The 25,216-nt window shown below is 27.3% G+C and overlaps 1 protein-coding gene across 4 annotated transcripts in view; it reads left to right on the plus strand.

The window, feature by feature from the left end:
* The window catches only part of LOC129984806 (uncharacterized), a 127,330-nt gene extending 102,665 nt beyond the window's left edge, over nt 1-24,665 (plus strand). For all 4 annotated transcript variants that reach the window (XM_056094766.1, XM_056094765.1, XM_056094767.1 and 1 more), the window contains exons 20-45: nt 1,360-1,531; nt 2,806-2,966; nt 3,549-3,665; nt 5,895-5,996; nt 6,885-6,983; nt 8,284-8,464; nt 9,124-9,257; nt 9,581-9,655; nt 10,215-10,424; nt 10,858-10,982; nt 11,070-11,208; nt 11,304-11,489; nt 11,805-11,920; nt 13,039-13,216; nt 13,831-13,982; nt 14,712-14,834; nt 15,231-15,321; nt 15,866-15,952; nt 16,084-16,269; nt 17,072-17,161; nt 17,385-17,544; nt 20,252-20,421; nt 21,123-21,290; nt 21,416-21,538; nt 22,834-22,981; nt 23,720-24,665. In XM_056094766.1, coding sequence (XP_055950741.1) covers nt 1,360-1,531; nt 2,806-2,966; nt 3,549-3,665; nt 5,895-5,996; nt 6,885-6,983; nt 8,284-8,464; nt 9,124-9,257; nt 9,581-9,655; nt 10,215-10,424; nt 10,858-10,982; nt 11,070-11,208; nt 11,304-11,489; nt 11,805-11,920; nt 13,039-13,216; nt 13,831-13,982; nt 14,712-14,834; nt 15,231-15,321; nt 15,866-15,952; nt 16,084-16,269; nt 17,072-17,161; nt 17,385-17,544; nt 20,252-20,421; nt 21,123-21,290; nt 21,416-21,538; nt 22,834-22,981; nt 23,720-23,880 — 3,654 coding nt within the window. In that variant the 3' untranslated portion in view covers nt 23,881-24,665. The remainder of the gene's footprint in view (nt 1-1,359; nt 1,532-2,805; nt 2,967-3,548; nt 3,666-5,894; nt 5,997-6,884; nt 6,984-8,283; nt 8,465-9,123; nt 9,258-9,580; nt 9,656-10,214; nt 10,425-10,857; nt 10,983-11,069; nt 11,209-11,303; nt 11,490-11,804; nt 11,921-13,038; nt 13,217-13,830; nt 13,983-14,711; nt 14,835-15,230; nt 15,322-15,865; nt 15,953-16,083; nt 16,270-17,071; nt 17,162-17,384; nt 17,545-20,251; nt 20,422-21,122; nt 21,291-21,415; nt 21,539-22,833; nt 22,982-23,719) is intronic.
* The last annotated feature ends 551 nt before the right edge of the window (nt 24,666-25,216 follow it).

The raw sequence follows: 25,216 nt of genomic DNA on the forward strand, positions 1-25,216 counted from the left end.
AAGATGATTTCACAAATGATTATAAGTATCCTACATTGGCTAAATTGGTCAAAGCCTGCCTTAGCTGCTTCCATGGCCCATTAGTGGAAAGTGCATTCAACTTAATGGATGCACTTGTCACTGACTATAGAACCTCTCTTAAGATTGATTCCCTAGATGCAGTGCAGACTATTAAATATGATTTAATGGCTTCTAAAGAAACCTCATGTGAAAAATATGGCTCAAAAAATCCAATGACTGATCCAATTCACAAAGATCTCTTACTGAATATGAACAGAAGTTGGAAAACATATCAAGAGGACTTAAAAACATGTATTTCAGATGAGTCACCTATAAAAGTCTCTGAAAAACCTTCTACATTAGCAGAAAAGCAAACTGCTTCTACCTCTGCATGTGCAGTTCTCGAGGAAATTTCTTCAACTGTAAATGAGGAAAATAAAAGTCAACCTTCCTGCAATTATGAAGTTCACCACAAAAGAAAGACAAGCCCACAAACATCAGAAAATAAAAAAAAAGCAGCAGAAATTAGATAATTTTTTTAAAAGAATTAATTCAGGTAATTTAAAAGATTTGCATAAAATGTAGTAGTTTATATGTTTGAAAATTTATGGTTATTAATTTTGCAAAAAAAGTAATTCATTGAACTTTTATAATTAGGTCATTCAATACTTCATAATTGTAATTTTTCATTTCTCCCCCCCCCCTTCTCGAAACTCCAAAATGCCGGTAGTAAGTCCGTAAAAGTTTCCGGGGATTTTTTGGGGTCCCACAAACACCCCTGATTCTAAGACATTAGGCAACTTGTGTTTGAAATTCTTTTTAAATCATTGTATTGAATATACTAAAATATTTCAATAATTTTATTTTCCTGAAAATTGAAATTTTTTTAAAGTTTTGTTAAATATCTTACTCTTATTATTAAATTCTGGAAAGTGACTTTTTTAATCATAAGTATCTTTTTATTTTTCACACTGTTCAGATATCTTCAAAAGGAAATTTTCAATTTCATAAGAAGTGACAGCTTAACATAAAATGATAATAAATACTGATATTTATGCATTCTTAAGAAGTACACTTTTAAATAAATATATTGCTAGTCAATGATTAGTTAAAACTTGTACTGTGAAACTTCAGTTTTTGTTAGCTTTTAATATCAAAATTTTAGCAAATATGGTAAAATATTAATTTTTAGCTTTATATTTCTGGGACAAATTTATTACCTTTTTTTTTTTTTTTTTTTTGAAAAAGAAAAATTGCATTTGTATTTATACTTAATTTTTCGCACAATAGATCTTAACTTTCCCAATCATGCAATTACTGTGAATGGATTATCTTTATTTTAATATTAATCCATTTTAGGATGCTGCTCGATCAAACAATAGGAACTCCTATGAAAAGTTTGTTGAAACTACTATGGAAAATGTTAGAGCTTGTACTTTACGTGGTCAATTCGAATTTGTTAAATCCTCTAATCCTGTTGATATATCTGAAGTAGAGGAAGCTAAAGAAATTGTTCGAAGATTTGCAACTGGTAAGTGATGTAGTTATTAGTTTTTTTTATTTTTTCAATGCATGGACTTGGCTATTATCTACTTCATAAGCAATTAATGATATGTTTTGTAACCTAATTTATGCAATAAAAAAAAGTTTAAAATAATGCACAGATATCTTTGGTTTCTCTGTATGAGATATTGACTTTTATTAATCAGTCATTGTTAATACCAAAAAAATTAGAAACGTTAATAATTATCACTTGATATTTTGTTACCTAATTTTAATGACTGTTCTCAATTTGGTGATATTAGCAGGTCTTGAGCCATAAATATTTAGATACACTAAAGATAATACATCTATCAAGAAGAGATTTAGTAAATGCAAAAATCTCAATGTTAATATAAATTAAATGTTATAACAAATTTTTAAAAAATGTTTCAAGAAGTGCAACTTTTTGTAACAAAATTTTATCTTTGTATAATTAATTTTAGCTTTGAAACTGAGATATATTTTTATTTGTAGTAGTCATGGAAAATATGTATATATTTTGCATTTTTTAAAAGGCATTCTTGCATTTTTTTAAAAATAATGAAATTCATTTCTAATCACCTTTTGAACTTGTAACACTGTCTCCTATAATTTCTGCTTTTAGCTTATGACCTTCCTTATATTTTTTTAATTCATTCCTTCCCTTCTTATAAAATATACTTTTTTTTCATACAATTTTTTTCCAAGTACAGTAAATGAAACTGTTTGTTACTTTTTAACAGTCTAATGTGGAGAACGGTAGGCTGATCAAGCATTTTACAGACTTCTTAAATCTAACATATGTAATCTTATGCAAGATGTCTCTAAACTCTTGGGAATGTTTAACATTTTTGAAAATACTAGGAAATTTGGAAAGTTTGCATTCTTATTTTTTATTTAAACATTTTTAAACCAAATAGAAACTTAGCATTTATAATGAGTTTTAAAATTTGATAGAAAAAAAATGAAGTTGCTGTAGACAATTTGCTGATGGGAAATTTATTATTTTTATCTCCTAGCAGAATCACTTTGTAATGTTTTTCTGCCCTTAAAGATTTATTAAAAGGTTTTTTTTTACTGTCAACATTAAAAAATAGTTTAATGTTTTATTATAATTTTGAAACTACCTTGATGAGCTGTGTATGTCATAAAGTTGATTCTTCAGAAACTTTCAAAAGATCTTCACTGACTTTCCTGTGTTAAAATTTTGTTCCATTTTAATTTTGTAATGTTGATAAAATTAAGATATTATTTGATTATAATAAAATTGAACATACTTGCTAGGTGCAATGAGTTTTGGAAGCATATCATTAGAAGCTCATAAAACATTGGCAATGGCCATGAATAGAGTTGGTGGCAAATCAAATACTGGTGAAGGTGGAGAGGATCCTGATCGATTCATAATTACTGATCCAAACAATAATGCCCGTTCAGCAATTAAACAGGTATATGTTAAGTAAAAATTCTTTTATTTGTATTTTTCAGACTTATAATTGTTAAGTTTGCTTGAATTCATTTATAACTTACTGTAATCTGTGATATCGTTTGATTTTTTTCATTGGCAGTTACTTATTATTATTGGGTTTATTCGATTTAATTTATTTTATTATAGAAACATATTTGTTTCCTATTTTTTTTAAATGTCATTAATATTCAGTATTTTCATGTTAAAGTTTTCCGCTATACAAATAAATTTGGTATTCTAATAATTTCATATAATTGAAATGTTTCAGCCTCTTTTGTAGAATATATATATATATATATATATATATATATATATATATATATATATATATATATATATATATATATATATATATATATTTTGAATTGTTAATAACCATGACTAAAACTTATTGATACTACTGTATTAAATTGAATTAAAAAAACACAAATTTTATATTTTTAGCCAAATGAACTCTTGCTTAAAAATAAAATATTAAAAAAAAATCTATTCCTGCAATTCCTCCCTTTCTGTAAGTATAGGAATTATACCATTGTTTGAAAATTTTGATCATTTTCTTAAGGTTGCATCTGGACGCTTTGGTGTTACAATTGAATATTTAACGAATGCAGATGAGCTACAGATCAAGATGGCACAAGGGGCTAAACCTGGTGAAGGAGGTGAACTCCCTGGATATAAGGTACTATTTTTTTTTATAATATTACATTAATTGTGTTTAAAACACTAATTGCATTATACACATTTGAAAGAATTTAGTTTATGAAATTTTGAGTGATTAAATTAGCATTAATTATTATTGATGTTTTATTTAATTTTTCAGTATATACAGCATGATTTTTTTTTAAGTTGCTAATTTATTAAAAATATTTTTATAACAATCTGTGGCAATATGTAAAATTTCTGATTTTTTGCTATTTAACAACACACTCTAGGAGAAAAAAAATTTGGTAATTAATACCTATATATTAAACAAGTTAAATTGTGAAACCTTTTTTTAACCATTAGCAATCATGAAAGAATACAAGTACTAAAACAATAAAAAGTAATAATACAAATAGGGGAGCATAATAGTAATGAAATTTTAAGTATTTTTTTAATGTGTTCCGTAAGTTGTTAAAAAGCTGACTTTTGCCATATTCCGAGTTTTTATATAGCCATCATAAGGTTTAACTTCAGTCAATTACTTTTGCTATATAGTGCTTTAGTATGGGTAGTATTAATTAGTGATAATGTAATTTTAAGTTTTGAACTGTTACCAAAACTTTGATCAAATTTTAAGGGATACTTGAAGAATATTTGGGGAGGGGGACCTTTTCAAAATTTTGCATGCATGAAAAACTGTTATAGGATTAAAGAAAACAAATGAATTACTTTGGGTTTGTTTGCTTCCATACTAAAATGTTTTATCGATTTGCAACACTAAAATGAATTCATTGCAGGAAGGCATTTATATAATATACTTTGCTGTCTAATTTTTACAGAGTTTTTTTTAGAGACTACAAAAAAGCACAATAATCTTTCTTTGCAAAATTGTTAATCAATGCACAGTACACATAAAAGTAATTTTTAATTAAAATGATATATTGTGCTATTTGAAAACTAAATGCTTTTTAACATCTGAAAGGGATGAATTAAAAAATTTTTGTTTTCATAAATTAAAAGGCGAACATAGAAAGTAAATTGTTAATAAATAAAAGAAGCTGAAATAAAGCCACGTTTGGGAAATATATGTTTTATCACTTGGTTAGTGAATATGGAAGCACATGGTATGGTTTGAATCACTTGATACACATTCAGAAGTTCCAAAAGTGTTGTTATACGGTTTTGCGAAAGATGTTGGAATATGAACTATCATTAGGTGTTATAATTTTAATTAGCCAACCGAAATATTCATAAATGTGAGTTATTATATAGAGATTGCAGCCAAAATAAACCAACTGATTGGCAAAAGAGCTACGTGCAAGCATATGCATCAGTCTATTTAACCAGATTATAAAAAAAAAAAATTGTGGTCGTTTATTACAAACTAATTAGATGTGTTATCAGGATATCATATCACCAAGTCCATACTTTTTTACGATTGTATTGGAAACTGCTTCATCTTGATATATAATCTTGATATTATAGTATGATACGTTGAACTTCTTGAAAAGACATTTTGACTGGCATGTTCCATCTTCTTCTTTGACCTTTATCTCATTGAAAATGCATGGAATGAACTTGGAAGTGATGTGGCATAATATCTACTACTGCTTTGGAAGAAGGCAACTTTATTGTGGATTTTAACACACTTGTTGCCACAATTCACTCGGTATTTGGGTCATCTGTCTAGTTAGATGCCCCTTTTTTTGTTATCTCTTAACTATAGATCATCTAATAAGAGAGATGATTTGGTGCAGTTACATATTATCTGTAAAGCACAGGTAGTCAATGCATTAAACAAGAATGGCAGAAATAAATTATTGATTCTAATGTGGTCATGAAAATGTGCACCAGATGTTATTCATAACAATGAGCATTGGAATACATACCTTAATATTTTCATAAGGAAAATTATAAGAATTTTATTAGATTTTTTTCACCTCTAAAGGAAAGTTTTTTACAGCAATTTCTTCTTTTAGTGTAGTTTCTTTTTTATATAATATATTTGTATAAATTTGTTTTTTTACATTTTATAATTTTACCTCCAATAACATAAAACTATCATTTTCTTTTCATGGAAATTATTGTTATGCCTTAATTTTGGACAGCAGTATATTTAGTCCTTTCTTTAACATTTATTGTTTACAAAATAGATAATAAAAAAAAAAGAACTATATTCTGAAATGCCATACAATTTACAGTATTATTTGATTTTCATGCTACTTTTGATATTCTGTTATATAAAAAATTATACTATCTTTTTCAGGTGTCAAAAGATATTGCTAAAACACGACATTCCATCCCTGGAGTGGGTTTAATCAGTCCTCCACCTCATCATGATATTTATTCTATAGAAGATTTAGCCGAGGCAAGAAATTTTAATTAGTGAAACTTATCCTTAATTGAACTAAAATTTCTGAAATACTTTTTTAAATATTTATGTATGATTTGTAGTTAACACTTTTGTGCACTTTTAATAATAATTAAATTTTTAACACAGATCAATTTTTAAATCCCTATTTAGTTTAAATTTGCATTTCTTAATAGCATTAAGCTTATCAATCACAAGTCAAAAAATAGTTTATTGATTTCAGTTTTTCATTTCTCAAGGTTTCATATTACCTCAAATTTTTAATGCCTTTAGACATAAAAATAAGTTGGATTAAATAAGCTTGGATACTAAAAAATTTTTAATATCCTAAATTGGAATCAAATCAAAAGGAGTAAAGAAGTAATTTAAATTATTTACTATAAAGCTGCTGCTTTGTTATAAATTATGAATTGTTTTAAAAAGAAATTCTTTTTCAATTAATATAATATTTTTTCATATGATAACATAACATTTTTCCTTGTAAATAAATATGGAAGGCTATTAATTTCTTATTGTATTTTTTGTCCACCTCTTCCATATCTTGTTATATAACATTAGTTTAGATAAGTAAGATTATTTTACGGAATTAGCAATGCATATATTTTAATAGCAAATATTATCAACATTTTCAAAAAATATTTTATTTATTTGCAGACAAATTTTTACTGGTTTTGAAATGAATTTTAAATTTATTTTTGCTAATATATTGCCATTTTCACGAATAGTTTTAATTTAATACTTCAGCTCCTTTTGTTTCGTAGGTTAATTGGTCTTTCAAGGTTTCTCACAAAATATATTTGTAAAAAAAAGTTTTATATTGACATAACTGCTTTTGGCTGGAAGAAAGTTACCCAATAATTTCCTTTATCTCTTATTTGTTTTCAGCTTATATATGACTTGAAGTGTGCCAATCCATCAGCCAGAATATCTGTGAAGCTTGTTTCTGAAGTAGGTGTTGGAGTTGTTGCTTCAGGTGTTGCCAAGGTATGTTTATATATAATCTTCAGCATTTTTGCATTAAAAACTTGACAGAAATAAACTGAAAATTCAATCAAAAATTTTAGTATTAGATCATTATTGTAGAACTGTCATATTTGCCACTTTTCCCTTTCTTTATTGATAGAATATCATCACTCATGTGAAATTTTGTTGACATGCCTTTCATAAAATAAAAATAATGTGTCCTAAGTGATTTTCTTTGTATATATCTGAAAAATATACGTCAGGTGGGATGTATTTTAACTATGACCTTTGTTATTCCGTGGTTTCTTAAGATATAAAAAACAGACATAATAAAAGTGAAAAAACAGATTTAAGTTATTCTTTTACAAATTCTTCAAAAACAAGTACAATTTGAATAAATGTTATCACGTTAAACAATTTAATCTGCCAGTAAAAAGAGCAATATTATATCAATCACTAATAAAAAAACTAATATGGTTATTTCCAACTAGATTAGCTATATCAATTTCGTTGTTAATCTAAATTTTTTGGAGGCTTTTTTCCTTACAGAGAAATCAAGTATCTAGAAATTCATGGTAAAAAGTCAATAACTTAAGAATAATTAATTTTTTTAAAAAAAATTCCGTCTGAAAGTTTTGATTTTTAAATTGTCAAATCTTTTTTCTCATTAAAAACAATTGATGTTACTACCTGTAACATCAAACTTATGGATGATGACCTTATTCTAAACAATTGATTTCAAGCAGGGCTCAAAATTTACATTTAATACTGAAAAACAAATGACTAATTTGTAGACATCATAAATAAACTAAAATTATTTGGTGAATATCTCTATAGCTTATACACTCTATTAAACTTATTAGAGATTAATTTATATTTAAAATTTGTATTATTTGAATATCTTGCACATACCTTTTTAATTGTGTGGGCAATCGTAATAAAGACCTATCAAGAATTTAATAAATATAATTTATTATTATTATCTTGAATATTATTATCTTTTTATTATTTTTCTTATCTTGAAAATTTCTTTGAAACCAACTTTATTAATTACACCCAGGCCAATTTCAATAAACATGAATAAATAATGCACAAGTATATTGCATGCATTATGATATTGATTTATAACTTTTTAAAATCAATTTTCATGTGATAAAAAAAAAGTTATCTATTTGGAATCTAACAGTTATATTTGCTTAGATTTGTGGCTACAAGGTTACTTTATAAAGCTATTTAATCAACTTTATGTATTATAAGTTTTTAAAAATATAGTTAAAAGAATAATTTTATCTTAAATTTTACAAAGTGATTGTTTTAACAGGGTAAAGCTGAACATATCACCATATCTGGACATGATGGTGGTACTGGTGCCAGTAGTTGGACTGGAATAAAAGGTGCTGGATTACCTTGGGAACTTGGAATAGCTGAGACTCACCAAACACTTGTGCAAAATGATTTAAGATCCAGAATAGTGTTACAAGCTGATGGACAGATTCGAACAGGTGATTGCGTCTTTTTAAGATACTATGTTACAGTTTAATATTAAAGCCATCTAGTTTTGACAAACTATTTTCAACATGTCTTATTTTTTTATGTGTATTAAAAACATTCTTTGTATAAATCATTTTTCCCTATCTATTAATACTTTCTTTAGATACTTTGTCATTCAATTTCTTTTATTGGTTTTCTCAAATTTTAAAATTTTTATTCTTTTATGCAACACTAAATAATTTCGTTGGTTTAGTTGGTGTTTTTTACTTTATCTTCTTTCTATGTAGTTAAATCTTCTTTTTCCATCAATTATTCTTTTAATAAACCCTTGATTAAATTATTTCCCACAGTCTTAATTTTCTAAAATCTTGAAAAGAAATATGTAAAAAAAAAATTCCTTGTCAATGTAACAGTTTTAAAATTTTAGTTTAAAGAAAATGCAATGCGCACAAAGACGGTTTTCATAAATGATTAAATCAACTTGGCGATTGACTTTCGTGCCTGCTCTGCCTCCCATGTGATTTTTATGTAAGTACTTGGAGTAAGTTTGCACACCAATCCAGAGGAACCTTCCTGTATTTACAACAATTGTAAGTTCTTCTTCTGCCGAGGTTCAAAGTCATCCATGAGAAGTGATTTTCTTTTCCCATTTTCTTCTCTTCCTGCGCAGGATTCGACGTAGTGGTTGCTGCCATTCTTGGAGCCGATGAGTTTGGCTTTTCTACAGCGCCTTTGATAGTCCTTGGATGCACAATGATGCGGAAGTGCCATTTGAATACCTGCCCTGTCGGCATTGCCACTCAGGTGAGGATACAAACTGCAGTCAGAGAAACACGGCCTATCAGCCTCCTGAAGCAACCACTCGGATTGCTGTTGTTTTTCAATTTGTTTTGGATGTTTAGGTGTACTTCGACCTAGCTGCTTATAAACTGCTGTACTTTTTTTCTTTCAGTTCTTTGCTTTTTGTTTTTGTCTATAATTTTTGTAATTTAGCTGCTACAGAGAGCAAGGTCCAGTCGCCAGTTCCTACTGTCTACTATGTAGAGGAATAGTCAAATATTTGGAAGAAGTAATATTAAAGGTGAACTTGTGCATTGAAATTTGTCAGTTTTTTGCTTTTTTTGCAGGACCCTGAACTGCGGAAGAAATTTGAAGGAAAACCAGAACATGTGATTAATTACCTTTTCATGCTGGCTGAAGATGTAAGCATTTTATGTTATTCATCTGATCAAAACAACTTTTAAGATATAAAATATTTATTTCTGTTTTAAATGTATCTATACAGTCTGTACTGCCCTATACAAAGAATTAATTTGGCTGTAATTATGATGCCTTTGACCTGAGGACACCTTAAAATTTACCATTTTGACTTTCAGTTCAAACAAAAAAAAAACATTTAATTTTTATAGGTTAAAAGTTTGTGTGGACTTTAAATATAAGTTTAATAAATTAAAAACGGCTGAGAAATGGAAAAAATATTTTTAACCAGTTACTGATTTTGTAAAGTTACATAACCATACCAGTTAAAAAAATATTATATACTTATATAACTGAGACAATCAGTTATATAAGTTATAGAAGTAATATGAATTTTAGAAGCTATGTGTGTATCAATCATGTATGTATCAGTAATGGAAGTTATGCATGCTACGACTGTTATGAAAGGATTTTCGTTATTAATATAGATATTAGTTTAATCATTTAACTTAGATCCTCAATGGGACATTTGCAAAGTTTTAATTTCTATAAATGTCTTATTAGGTACGTCATCATATGGCATCACTGGGTGTTAGAAAATTCCAAGATTTGATTGGGCGAACTGACTTCTTGAAAGTAGCTTATAATAAAACTAATCCCAAAGCTCAGATGTTGGATTATTCGGCTATGCTTTTAGATGCTCTATCTCTGAGACCTGGCACGTGCATTATTGGAGGAAGTCTGAAGCAAGATTTTGCTCTTGAAAATAGGATTGTAAGAATTTATATTTTGATTCATTTGAAAATATTGTATTTTCTTCCAACACATTTTTTGTTGCATACTTTATTTATATCATTGATAAATATAACTGTTCCATCTTTTAAAAATTTAAAATAATGTTCTATTCATGTTGATAAGATTTTTTTTTTTAATTTTAAATGAAATTGATATTCAGACACAACAATTATAAAAATTTGAGTGATATGAAAAATTTCATCTTTTCTCTTCATGTATTATTTTTTTTCATCTTTTAACTTAAATATTATAGTTAAATAATTTGTTTCCCTTTTTTAATAAAATTTTATCTTGTAACCTTGTTAATTAATGCATCATTTTGTAAATATAAGATTGCTTTAATTATTAAATTACAAGAACAATAAAATTTGTGGAAAGGTTATTCTCTGCAAATGAGCTGATTTATTTTTAGGACAATCTACTGATCAAACAAGCAACTGATGTTATTGAAAGAAAAAGAAAAGATGTCACAATTCACATGGACATTACTAATGTAGACAGAGCTTTCGGTTCTACTCTTAGTTACCACATTACAAAGTTAGTCTTCTGAATTTTTATATTTTTATAATGACTTGCACTAATAAAGAAAAACAAGAAACTTCAATTTTGCATTTTTCAATGTAGGAAATATGGCAGTCAAGGCTTGCCACCTAATAGCATAAAAATCAAGTTAGAGGGTTCAGCTGGCCAAAGTTTTTGTGCATTTTTGGCTCCTGGAATTCATGTTGAATTGGAAGGGGATGCTAATGACTATGTCGGAAAGGTAGATTTGATGAAATTCATTTATATCTGATTTAATATGTCATACTTTAAAAAAATTATATCAAAATTTTCATATGCAATATGTTATTTTTTTAGGGCTTATCTGGTGGAACTGTTGTAGTTTATCCATCTTCTCGTCTACCTCAAGATTTTAAATCGGAGGAGAATATTATTGTTGGAAATGTCTGTTTATATGGTGCTACATCAGGAAAAGCATTCTTTAGAGGAATTGCTGCCGAACGATTTTGTGTCAGAAATTCTGGTGCTATTGCTGTTATTGAGGTATAAGTTTTAGTTTGAATTTCTAACAAGATAAATTAAAATCCCTGATAATAGTAGCAAATTAACATAATTGGTTTGAGGGCAGGAGAGTTTCTTTTATCGATTCCAGCAATTTGACAATATTTTTATGTGTATAAAAATATTTTCACTTGAGGAGAGAAAAAAAAAACTTTAAAATTGTAAATGAAAAGTAAATATATTTAATATAGGCAAAAGAAATCAATTCACTGTTATTATTTTTTTGTTTATAGTAGATTTTAACTTTTTTTAATATCAAAAGAGCAAAATTTTAATTCTCAAATCTCTTCTAATTAGGGGGTTGGCGATCATGGTTGTGAGTATATGACTGGTGGTTACTGCTTTATTCTTGGACCAACTGGTAGAAATTTTGCTGCTGGAATGTCAGGAGGCATTGCATATGTTTTAGACGAGTAAGTTTTCATTTCTTTTTAAATTTTTATATAAGGTGTATCAATTATAAACTCGCAAGATATTTTATGAAATTTTTCCTGCTTTATAAAAGTACTGGATTGTAAAATTTTAATTACTTAAATAGTGTGTTGTGCTCTATGATTTTGATATCACACATATTTGTCATTTCATTTTTATTGTAGTTTTCAATTCATTTGAAGTTTATTTTAAACATAGTATTTTATTTTTGTTACATTTATTTTGAATACTTGCATTTCTTCAGATTAATACATTGCTGAAATTTTATAAATGAATAAAATTTAACATCTTTGCTTAGCAACAAGTTTATTCTAAGAAAGATTCCATTTTTAAACAAAAAGTGAATATTGTATGTAATTTTTTGTTATCATTAGCTTTTTAACAAAGGGGAGATAATCTATTTTATCTTGTCTTCCATCTTTTCTTTTAAATTCCTAATGTCACATTTTATTGATTTTATTTTTTACTTTTTTCAATGTTTGAAGATATTTAATATGAACTAGTATAAAGTAAGCAAATGAGATTTTTTCCAAATAAAATTTTTCAATCTTGTTTGTAAATTTAAAGAAGAATTTCATTTGCTTGGAATAATGTTTTCAAAAAACTAATTTATAAACTTTGTACATCTATTTTATTAATTCCCTGAAATTTTTTAAGGTTATTTTTTAAAAAATAACTTTTTTTTCTATAACTTGCATTTATTTTTTGAATTTTAACCTTTTGCTATGTATTTTAAACCTGTTGAATTGAGTCACTTAACATAAATTTAAACTTGTAGAATCTAAAATATGTTTTATCCAATTATGTACTGTTTTAAGTAAGACATTTCATTAAAATTTTTCAAACAATTGTATTAATTAATGGAGAAAAGATTTTATTTGCTATCATTTAATTATCTTGTTTTCTGTATGCTAGTAATTATTTGGAATGAAAAAAAAAAATAGTTGAACCCATAGTATAATTATAAAAATTCTTGTTGAGCTTGAAAGGATCTTCAAATGGAAAACTTAAGAACTGTCCCGTAGAATTTCTGAAACTTGACATGGGATTAAACATTAGCATTGGTTGTGCTTAAAGAGAAAAAAAAAATTTTTTTTAGGAAGAAAACACTTGCATCTCGTAGCAATTTGATGATGGTTGACCTTCTCCCTCTTGAGCTTTCTGAAGATCTTAGTTTTGTAGAGAGTATACTGAAAGAATTTTATGAAAAAACTGGCTCGGCTGTAGCTCAACGCATATTAGCTGGTTGGCCATCTTCTGCTAAGTCGTTTGTAAAGGTATTTTTTTTTTGTTTTTTTTTAAAAAGTACTTTTCATTGATGTTTGATTTCTCTTAGTTTTGTATATAAAAAAAATAAGTATATTATATTTTTATAACATTCGTGTATTCTAAATCTTGAAAATGAGTTCTGTGTATGTTTTATGTACTCCAATTTATAATGTGTTGCAGCTAACAAGCTACTTAAATATAAAATCTATATTATCCAAGTTTAAGTGAAGACACAAATTAAATGATTTTAATCCTTTGCACTTTTTTCTGAATTCTTTAATCATTTTTTATCGTTGTTATGTAGATTTATTTTTTGTTCTTATTTTTTTGCGTAATTATTTTATATTTATCTAAGATTTATTATTTTATTTATTATCACATCTTTTGCATGTTTTTTTTATCCAAACTTTATATTGATACATATGAAGTAAGAATCCATTAGTAGTATTTATATATGTCTTAATAGATTGTATTTTAAGCCAATTACTTGAAATGTATATTTTTATTGGTATCAAGTATTGCAATGGCATATTTCATTTGATTGAAATAGAGCTGATTTCTCAAAATTATTGAATTTATTTTTCTTCCACTTTTTATTTATTTATATTGATTTGTTATTTAGGTGTTCCCTAAAGAATATCAACGTGCCTTACGCCAAACAGCTGAAGAAGAAAAAGCACATTTAACAAATGGCCCAACACCTGTTGTTTCAAAGCCTACTCCTGCTATCAAGGACATTGAAGATGTTATTCCTGAAAATTTGGACAAAATCAGGTAATTCTTTTTCATTAGATCAATTTATTTATTCTGGGCCCTTAAAAAATGCACCTCAGAAATGGTGGAAAGTCATTTGTCAGATTATTTTCTATTAGCAATTAAAAAAAGCATTGCAAATTGGTTGTGATTTTTTACTTTAATTAAGATTTTTAATTCACACTACATAAATATTAGATACATTAAATTATATAAAAATTTAATCGATCCCAGTTTATGAACATTTTAGAATATTGTGCTTTATAACCCATAAGTGTTAAATCATGGAAATAAAATGTTAAACTAAATATGTGGTATTTTACAGTATGAAAACAAATATATATATATATATATATATTCTTTTGGAATGTAATAATTGAGAAATAATTGGTTTAGTGTTTGAAAGAGAATTTGAAGCATAAAAAAATAGCAACAAAAACTGAGACATAATTTAACTTTGGGAGACCTGGTTTAAATAATATATATAAAATGAATGCAACATGCAGTTTATAACTACTCTTAATTTCTGTGTAGTTACTGTTTTGTGGTTATAATTTCTTTACAAAATATTTTAACATGTAAAAAAGTTAGTTATTAACTAGCAAAACTAACACTAATTTAAATTTTCTTTTTGTTTTGTGTGTGTTTTTTTAGAAATATTTTTCTTAATAAAAAGTTTTAAAATTCAATTTAACAAAAATAAAAATTTGGTTTTTCTATTGTATAACATGAATTTTCTTTATTTAAAAGAGGTTTTATGAAGTATCCACGCAAGACCAATCCTTATAGGGATCCTAAGGAGCGTCAGAAAGATTGGAATGAAATTTACGACTTTCCTGGTATTAGAAAAACGATAAAAACACAAGCAGCCAGGTAATGTATTTTTAATGTAATGTCATATGAAAAAAAAATATTGAATAAAGCAATATTTCTCATAAATTTTTTATTACTTTATAATTTGAAGAATTTTTTTAAACAATCTGCCATAAAATATTTTTCAGTTATAAATTCCATTTCCAAACATTTTATATGAAACTCTAAAAAAAATATTTAATAATCTATAAAATATTTCAGCTAATTTTGATAACTAAATGCATATCAGAATTAATCATCATTGCCCAAATCTATTTTTTAAATAATTTTCCGCATTATAACTACAGAAATAGTTTTGTATTATAAATGGCTTTAAAAATGTCTCTATTTTTATATCTTTAAAATAAAGCAGTGGTAATATTTAAGTTGAATAAATTTTATATTTATTTTTGACAGATGTATGGAATGTGGGGTACCTTTCTGCCAATCTAGTCATGGGTGTCCTCTTGGAAATATAATTCCTAAATGGAATGATTTAGTATTCAAGGTATGCGATGCTGTGGTTATTCTAAATTATTTGTGAAAATTTTAAAATGTCTTATTTGCAAAGCAAATGAAATTTATATATTGTGAAATAAAATAATGAATGCATTTTTTAATAATATTTCTTGCTAATGAACAAAATTATGATATTAAAAACTAACTATAATATTCAGTATTGCAGAAATGTGCTTTTTCAAAACAGATCAGATATTTAATTTTGTTTTTAAAAAATTATTTTCTTAATTTAACGTTTTATAATTGTTTTAATGTGCAGTTTATGAAAGAAAGTTTTAATCTAAAGATTTTACATTCAAAATTTTCTTTTCTTAGAATTTTTATCATTTTTTTAAAAATGATTTAAATTTTGTAAACATGTTTCATTCTATTTATTGGCAGGGGGAAAAATTGACATTCACTGTAAAATTAGCAATGAAAGTGTGTATAACTGACAATTAGATCTAGCTAGAAATGATATACTTGAATTATAATCATTTATCTGTGACTTAATCAGTTCTCATAAAATAGTAAAAATCTTCTTTGAAATACAGGAAGACTGGAGAGAAGCTCTTAATCAACTTCTACAAACCAACAATTTTCCAGAGTTCACTGGCCGTGTATGCCCTGCTCCATGTGAGGTATGAAAATCTTATAATCTAAATATTACTTTACATTTTATGAAGTGCTATCACATTTTTTGTTTGAAAATAATATGGTATTTGATAACTTTTAAGTAATTGTAAATAATATTCACAAACTATTTTTTCAGGGTGCATGTGTCTTGGGCATTAATGAACCACCTGTAAATATAAAACATATTGAATGTGCCATAATTGATAATGCTTTTGAAAAAGGTTGGATGATTCCTCAGATACCATCTGTGAGAACTGGAAAGAAAATTGCCATAGTTGGTAGTGGGCCAGCAGGATTGGCAGCAGCTGCACAGTTAAACAAAGTAAGCTTATTTCAATTTTTGAGCTTAATGCTGTTATATAGCACAATCAAGTGCTTGCAATGCAGCTCAAACTATGCTATGTTATTGTTTAATTTGTTATGACAATTCATACCTGATTATAACTAGTTAATTGATGGAAACATTCAGTTATCTAAGTTTATTTTACTTTATACACATTTCATCATTTCAACTTTGAATGATATATAATGCTATGATAAAATGATTGTATAGTTTATGCCTCATTACAATTGAGATTTTAATTATGTAAGCATACTACTTTACACATTTGAATTTGATTTTACTGTAAGAATTGTCTGTGGATTATTATAACCCAAAAACCTGAGTTATCATTTGATCTTCTTTCTGAGGTGAAAGACAGTACAGGGCGCAACAGTATTTCACTAGATATAATTAATAGCATGAGAAGGTGGGGGAAGTATATAAAATAATTCTGTATGAAATTTCATAATTTTTATTTGCAGTAATGCATTTATTCATTGAAAAAATAAAACAAATTTCTCACTTGAAGAATTTTTTTATTATATAGTTTATACCTATATAATGGTTTTCGAAATTAGCTATTGACTCGCGATTAACAATGTATAAATTATAATTATCATAATATATAAATAATTGTCAATGGATTTATTAATTTTAATATTAAATAATTCTTTAATTGAAACTTAGCTCTATCATCTATATTTAATCTGCTTGTGATGTGAACATTGCAAGCAGCACATTACATTAAATGTAAAAATTCTTTAGCTTTTATTTTAATGTATTTATTTTGTTTGAATTATAGGCTGGCCATACTGTAAATGTGTATGAACGTAATGATAGAGTCGGTGGTCTACTGGAATATGGAATTCCTACAATGAAGCTAAGTAAAGAGGTATACAATGTTTTAACTTATTATTTTAATAAGCAGAGCTTAAGAAAATCTATATTAAAATATTTAAAAGTCAAAGCATTGTATATTAATTATCTTTTAACAATTTTTTTCTGTGTATTTGCTTTAAGAAGTGCATTTAGTAGTTTGATAAAATGATATGCAGTAATGTTAAAACAATATTTGGCATTATATTTCTGCTTTATTCACTGTTCTTTTCTTGCAGATTGTGAAGAGGCGAGTGGATCTTCTAACAGAGGAGGGAATAACATTCCATACTAATGTCAATGTTGGTAAAGATATTTCTGCAAAAACACTTATAGAGGAAAATGATGCTGTTTTACTTACTGTTGGTGCTACTTGGCCTCGAGATCTCCCAATTCCTGGTAATTATGTTGAATATGTGAAATTTTATTCTGTATGGTTTAGAAAATTAATTTACATTTTATTTATTTTTTTATTTATCTGAATTAACAAAATGCTTAACATTTATTCTAAATGTCTTTTCTGTAAGTGGATATCCCTAATGGCATCAAGTCTATTTATGGTTTATGTTGTGATGGTGTATCAATTCAGACATGCTGTGCCTCTATTTAAAATTATTCCTAGTATATTGCTGCCCAATGTTTAACGAAACTTTTCTTATTTCTTAAATTCACTATTGAATTTTATTCCATTGACCCAAGTAATATTTTAGAAATCAAAAGTATAGTATAGTTTGATATAAAGAAGGAACCATTTTGCATCTATTCTCATTACACAGTGCTCTGTGCTATTTTTTTTTCAGTTGCACATTATGGAAAGAATATTGCCATGTTCCGAAATGAATCATTACTAGTAACGAGGATACAAATTGTTTGCATCAAATCTTTTTATTTTCTTAGACATTGTGGTAGAATTAAAGCTTTATTATTTAACTGAATAATTTGCTGACAAAAGCCTGTGCTCTATTTTCTCTTCTGGTCACAATTAATTCTTTGATTTACTTCTGAATATTATATTCGCCTTATCTAAACCTAAGAAACCAGAATTTTTTTTATTTATTACACTCTAGCCAGATTAAACGCTGCTGAATAATTTGTCTTTATCTGCGATATAAAATTTATGTGACATCATGTTATATTGGTCTTGCTTTAAAGATAAATTGTATTGATATTTTGAATAAAAATCTCATCAAACTGATATGAAATCTACACCACCATTTTGGATAATAAAGTACTTTTTTTTTCTTTTTGCAGCTGGGATATTTTTTATATTCATAAAAATGCTGTTATATTATTATGGGAAAAAAAGAATATTTTATAGTAGCATGAAAGACACAAAGTTAAAAAGCAAAAAAATCATAATTGAAAATTAATATAAAAAATAATAAAAATTGATCAATTAAAAGCATATAGATTTAAAAAATCTGAAATTGCACTCCTCTAAAACCATAGCATTATGTCTAGCTATTATGCAAATGATGCAATTTTTTAATATAAGCTTCACACACTTCGGAGTTATTTATGATAGGAAACGCAGAAATTTTAAAAAATCAGCGTTTTTATTCCAGTTTCATAATTTTATTCATTATATGTTTAAGTCTATAGTGAAGTATAATGTGTACTTATTATATTAGGAAGCACATATTCTTATGATGGCTATTGACTTATTCATTAAGTGCATATATTTTATTATTCACAAGCTGCTGTATACTTGTAATTGTACCATGAACCTACTGCTTATATTTTTTTGTTCATACATAAAGAAGAAAAGTGCCTGAACTTTTATGTTGTATGGTTCTTAAATTTTTACATTCAACCCCTGTAGAAATTTTAGGATTCCTGTATATATTTGGTAGTAGGAGAAAATATCTAGATTGATATTAGCCGCTTGAAGAGATAAATGAGTTTTTCAAAAGTTAAAATTTACAGAGAAGACATTCTAAATGATTCTTTGGTTTCAAACATTTAATGCTTCCTTGTATAATACTTCATGTTATAACACATGTAAATGTCTGAATGTCAGCTTTCAATAAAAATGGAAATCACTATTCAAAAAATTCAAATAATGCATAAATAAGTAATTTTCTCGAAGTACAATGCAATGCGCTCTTAATAATTGTAATTCAATTTCAAACAACTTTAATCATTTTTTTTTCGTGAATCCATATTTGCACCCATACTATTTGAGTGAGATGATACTCAAATTTTCTTTAATGTTTTATCAAATCAAATTTAAGTATTTGAATTTTGTACCCTTATAAAATGATAGTGATGGTATAGTTAATAAAAGGGGAAAAGCGTGATTTCTAAATGCTGTGAAATTAAAAAGAGGATAGAAATTTGTGGAGTAAAAAAATATTTGTTGATGCATTTTAAAATGCGACTTTAAAGCTAATGCAATAAAATATATAATAATTCTATAAAAACTGACAATCATCAAATGAAATGTCTTATTCAAGGAGCCCAAGTTATGAAAGCAGTCATCAAAAAAATGTATCAACTGAGAATATCAAAAAAAAAAAAATTGAAATCACCAAGATATGCACTAAAATTTTAAATTTTAATAAAGAAATTGTAACAGTTTAAAAAATATTTAAAAGTAAATGATTCTGTGCATATTAAAAGGTGCTTATTCTAAGAAATAAAAGCAAAGGTAACAAAGTCTAAAGAAAAGAATTTAATTTGATAGAAACACAGAACTGATTAATGTTACAAATTGCATTTAAATTAGTTTTGAAAAATTAAAGAAAATGTCATTCAGAAGGGGAAATGGTGATTGTAAAATTTTTTTAATTTCAAAATGGTGTAAAATTAGTTTTTATGTAATGATATATTCCAAAGTTATGGTGGAAAACGTCAAATCATTTTCTCTGACACACCCCACCCTTCTTTAAGGGAGGAGCAACAACATTCTGATAGCGCAATTATTCATTCTAGGGGTTATGGAACATGGGCACTGAAATTTGTGTTGAAATCCATCATAGAGTGTGGAATTGCATGAAATTCAAACAAATATTCAATTTTATATAAATTTACATTCATTATTATAAATTTCATTTACATGAATTTTTTGAAAAAAAAATATACAACTTTTGTTAAATTTATTTAGGACGTGACCTGAATGGTATTCATTTTGCTATGACTTTCTTGGAGACATGGCAGAAACACCAACTTGGAAATAAACTTGATTACAACCGTGTGAATGCCAAGGGCAAAGATGTTGTTGTTATTGGAGGAGGAGATACTGGCAATGATTGCATTGGAACATCTTTGCGACAAGTCAGTATTTCATTCAATAATGACTTTATTTGTAGAAATTAAAAAATTTTGAGGCAAAATGAGGTTTTTAATTTTCATTTTGGATTCTGAAATGCTATATAAATTATAAATATTATCCTAGTCTTATGATTCAATGTTTTAATATTATGATTGCTCTCAATTTTTCAAACTAACTTTCATTTGTTTATATTTACTGCATAAATGATACAAGATTAAATTTCAAGGAAACAAAAAAAAAAATTAATGCATAATAATTTATCAACAATAAAGAAATAAGAAATTTTGCTGCATATTTTGAGATTAAAAAAAAGTTCTAGTTATAGAACTTTTAGATCTGTAAGGTTTGAGGTTGCATGTTGATTTTATACATGCATTATTATTTTTTCTAGCTTTTAGCATTTTCAAGAAATGTTATATTCTAACATGCAATCTATGTATGTTATGTTAACTACGTAAAACTGCTTGTATTACTTGTAGTACTATATTTAGATTATTTTATATTATGGTACTGTTTGTATAAAATTCTATGAATTTCTTCATGCTAGAAATTTATAGTGTAAATATTCACTTCTAATTCCATTATTTCAGCATCATAATATCAACATCCAATTTTTCCACTGCAATGGTACTTGTTTGATTTGAAATGTGTGGAATTTTAGTGTATTCTAATTCTGGATATTCTTGTTTCCTTATATTCTCAGGGTGCCAAAAGCATTACAAGCTTTGAGATTCTGCCCGAACCTCCTGAAAGTCGAGCTCCAGATAACCCTTGGCCTCAGTGGCCTAAAATATTTAGGGTTGATTATGGCCATGAAGAAGTGAAAGTGAAGTTTGGAGATGACCCTAGGAATTTTGGAATTCTCAGTGAGGTATATTGATTTCATATATTTAATGTAATTAATGAATCTATTGCAATTATTTAGTCAAAGAATTGAGAGTAATTGAGATTTTTTGAATAATGAATTTTGGTATCATATAAAATGTGATATTTTAGAAATTCCTTGATGATGGCAATGGTAATGTTGCTGGTATCAGTACTGTGCAAGTTGAATGGAAGAAAGATGCTTCTGGAAATTGGAAGATGGAAAAAATACCTGGAACTGAAAAGGTTTTCAAGGTTAGTTTTTTAAATATAACATACTTTTAGTTTTTTTAAACTTAAGCTCTGTTTTTATATTTTATATCAAATTACTTTAAAAAAATAGAAAATTTTTCATTTAAATTCAAATGTAAATACTTTAAATATGTTGCTTCGTTGTTGCTATCACAAAGTAGAGAAAAAGTCCTTGGCGAAACACATTTTCTCTATTTGGCAATTGATGTAGGATCTGCAGACACAAAATAAACTGCATTCCATCAAACTAATTATTGGATTGTGGTTTGTTCCCCCAAAGTGCAAGACTAACGTAAAACTGACTAGTCTCCGTATAGCTGTACAAACCAACATCTCATTTTTGGGGGTTCATTGCCAAAGTGCCCAACATGTAATGTAAATTTTACTGTAAATCATATTTTAAATGAATGTCCTACTTTTAATCCACATCGTGTTGCTTTCTTCTTTTTTTTTTTTTTAAACATCGTCTTATAACCTTGCAGGACTTAGTGGATGAAAGATATCACCCAAATATTTTTATTTTCTTAAAGTCTATTAAATTTTATATTTGCATTCAGTATTGCTAATATTAGCTTTTCTCTTTATGGGTCATTAGTTTCATATCATTCATCTACCATTCACTCACAAATGTTTTTATCTTACAGTATTGAATTGTTATACTATATATGTTTTTATTTCTATCTGCTTTTAAATTTTAATAAAGGCATTAAAACTACCACATTTGAATATATTTACTTCTACTTTATGTTTTATCATTTGCTTGGTGCAAAGGGGCTAAATACAGCCTTTGTGTCAATAAACATCACACAACAACACAAATATAATGTAATAAATGGCAATATTAAAACAGAATCCTTGGAGTTTAAAATTTAAGCCTATATATTTTTATAAACTTGTCATATTTGAATGCTTTGTGATTTACAGATGAGGAAAGTAGGTGGAAAAAGTAGTTAAAAAATAATTGTACCTTATTGTGTTACGAAATATTCAGCATTCATTAAATCTTACAGTATACACAATGGAATCTTGTACTACTACTAATAATAATAATAATTATGAGTGAATAAGCTGGCAGTCATCAACGCTTTATTAGTAGATTTATTTCCTTCCTGTACACTTTCGTTATGTGATAATAAGCATTCATTTGCTATTTAAAGGTTTTTATTTAGAATTTTAAAAGTACATGTTAAAATTATCCATTGAAATTTAACGAGTGAATTGATTGAAAATTCTATTTCTATTAACTTAAAGTATGCTTTGCTTTTTTTATAACTGCAACATTTTTTTTTATTTAATAGGCTGATTTGGTGATGCTTGCTATGGGCTTCCTTGGTCCAGAGCAAAACTTATTGGAAGACATTGGAGTACAGCAGGATCCAAGAAAGAATGTTGCTACCCCACAAGGAAATTATCGTACATCCCTACCAAAAGTTTATGCTGCAGGAGGTAATTGATAAATCCTGCATTTTTTTCTGTTTTGTCTGTTACAAATTGTATAATAAGATGTGGTAATAGAAACAAAAGAAAATTGATTTCTATAATGAAATTATTTTTGAATTTTGAAAATTCTTACCTCTAATAGAAAGATTTTTTATCATTTCTCTTTGGGATGCCTAATTTTAAAATATCAAAACAGTTCTTTCAAACATTTTAAACATGTATATTTGTGTATATCTTAAAATAAAGCCTGCGGTGGCCTGGTGGCAAGGTCTCGGCTTCGGAACAGTCGGATTCAGGTTCAAGATCCGATTCCGCCGAAGAACCGTTGTGTAAACGGGTCTGGTGTACATTAAATCTGCCAAGACCAAACATCCTTCGTCTGGCGTGGCGTGGAATTTTGGAGAGGGGGTGCCAGCTCAGCTGTCGCCCTCGTCATCTGACCGCGGTTCAAAATTACGATGTCCGTCCCAAAATAGCCCTAGTGTTGCTTTAAAAATGGACATTAATATAACTAAACTAAAACTCTTAAAATAAATGCGACTAAATATAGTTAGGAGTAACTAAATCTCAAAAAATATTTGTAAAAAGAATAAATAATAGAAATAATATTTCTTGGTGCATATATTTTTAATTTCCGTCATTATATCAATAACTGTACAAAAATTACTTATGCTTCTACTAATACAACCATTCTAATTTTATACTTAAAATATTCGGACTAACATTCCACGATTTTTTTTCCAGATTGCCGCCGTGGACAGTCTCTTGTTGTCCATGCCATTTCCGAAGGACGACAGGCTGCTCGCCAGATTGACGCTGACCTCATGAAATGTTCCTCTCTAGCTGGCCCTGGAGGGGTCATTCCTTTTGTCACTCAGCTGACGGTAGACACTGTAGCTGCTTAAACTCTGAATATTGTTGGAGATTTAGTTAGTGTAATGCATACCAGACATTTGTATCTAATCTCTTGTATCTAGCCACAAACGAAAAAATATAAATGAAAACTTTTTAATAGTTATTTGGAAATGCTGGATGTTTGCATTAGATGAGCAGAAAATGAAAAGATAATCCATCATTGTTGTACATTTATTGGTTATCATAACATATTTAACAATATATATGTGGAGATGAAAGATTATGTAAAGAATACCTAGATTATATTAAAGGCTTGACATTGGCAGGAAGTGTATTTCGTGTATATGTATATATTTTGAATATTTGCTGTCCAGTTTTTCAAATAGATTTATATAGTACTTCTGTCATTAAAAAAAGGTCACTTGTGTCTGTAGATGTCATATTTCTTGTAGCATCAAATACAGAAGCAAGACTGAAGCAAATGTGAATTTTTGATCTCTTTCTGGGCTTTTCTCTGATATCTTTGTCCATCTCTTCAAATTCTTACATGCACACTCGCACTCTACCTTGAATGGATATCTTGATGGAAGGTGCATTTTAATCCCTTTGTTTTAAATGTAACGACAAAGATGTTGAGAAAATATATACTGCTCATATGCTTTTGCAAATTCATAAGTCTTCCACGCAAGTTGATGCCGTTCAAAAATGTTCAATTTTGTTTTGAAAAGAAAAAAAATCTACATTTGCTGGAATATATTAAAATATTTGTTTGCTATGGATGACTTTCAATAGATTTAGCTGGATTGATAATTAAAAAAATTTCATTTTTTTTTTTTCAGAAATAAAAAAAATAAATGAGCCATTAAAATGCATGAGACAAATGCTGAAATCACTCATCATAAAATTAGTATAGTCAAGACTATTAGAATTATACTTAAAATGGTACTGAGCATAGTTTACTCATGGGATGTTTATACAAATATTTTATTTTTTTGTTCAAAAGGAAAAACATTAGTTATAGATTTTAACTGATGCGCTGATGAAAGATCTTCAAGGGAAAAAAAATTTAAATAGAGATGTATTTTGTCATTCCTTCTATAGCACAATCAATATCAGTACTTAGCCATCAATATTTATGGACACATTTTCTCGTTATTTGAATGCAAGAAATGTAGTTTGTGTATAAGTGATGAATATGTTGTGCCTTGTCGAAATAGTAGCTTGCTGCTGTAACTGATTGTTTAACTGGTGTTGTGAAAAGTTCATAAACGTTTTGAATGTACTTCTCTATGGTTACTGAATAGATGTGTATCCTTAATATCCAAACAGATCTCAGTAACTAATCCTTATAACATATCCTTAGTTACCTGTTCATTTTTTATATTA

Source organism: Argiope bruennichi, chromosome 9 (assembly GCF_947563725.1).
Source record: "Argiope bruennichi chromosome 9, qqArgBrue1.1, whole genome shotgun sequence".
NCBI classification, from domain to species: Eukaryota; Metazoa; Arthropoda; class Arachnida; order Araneae; family Araneidae; genus Argiope; species Argiope bruennichi.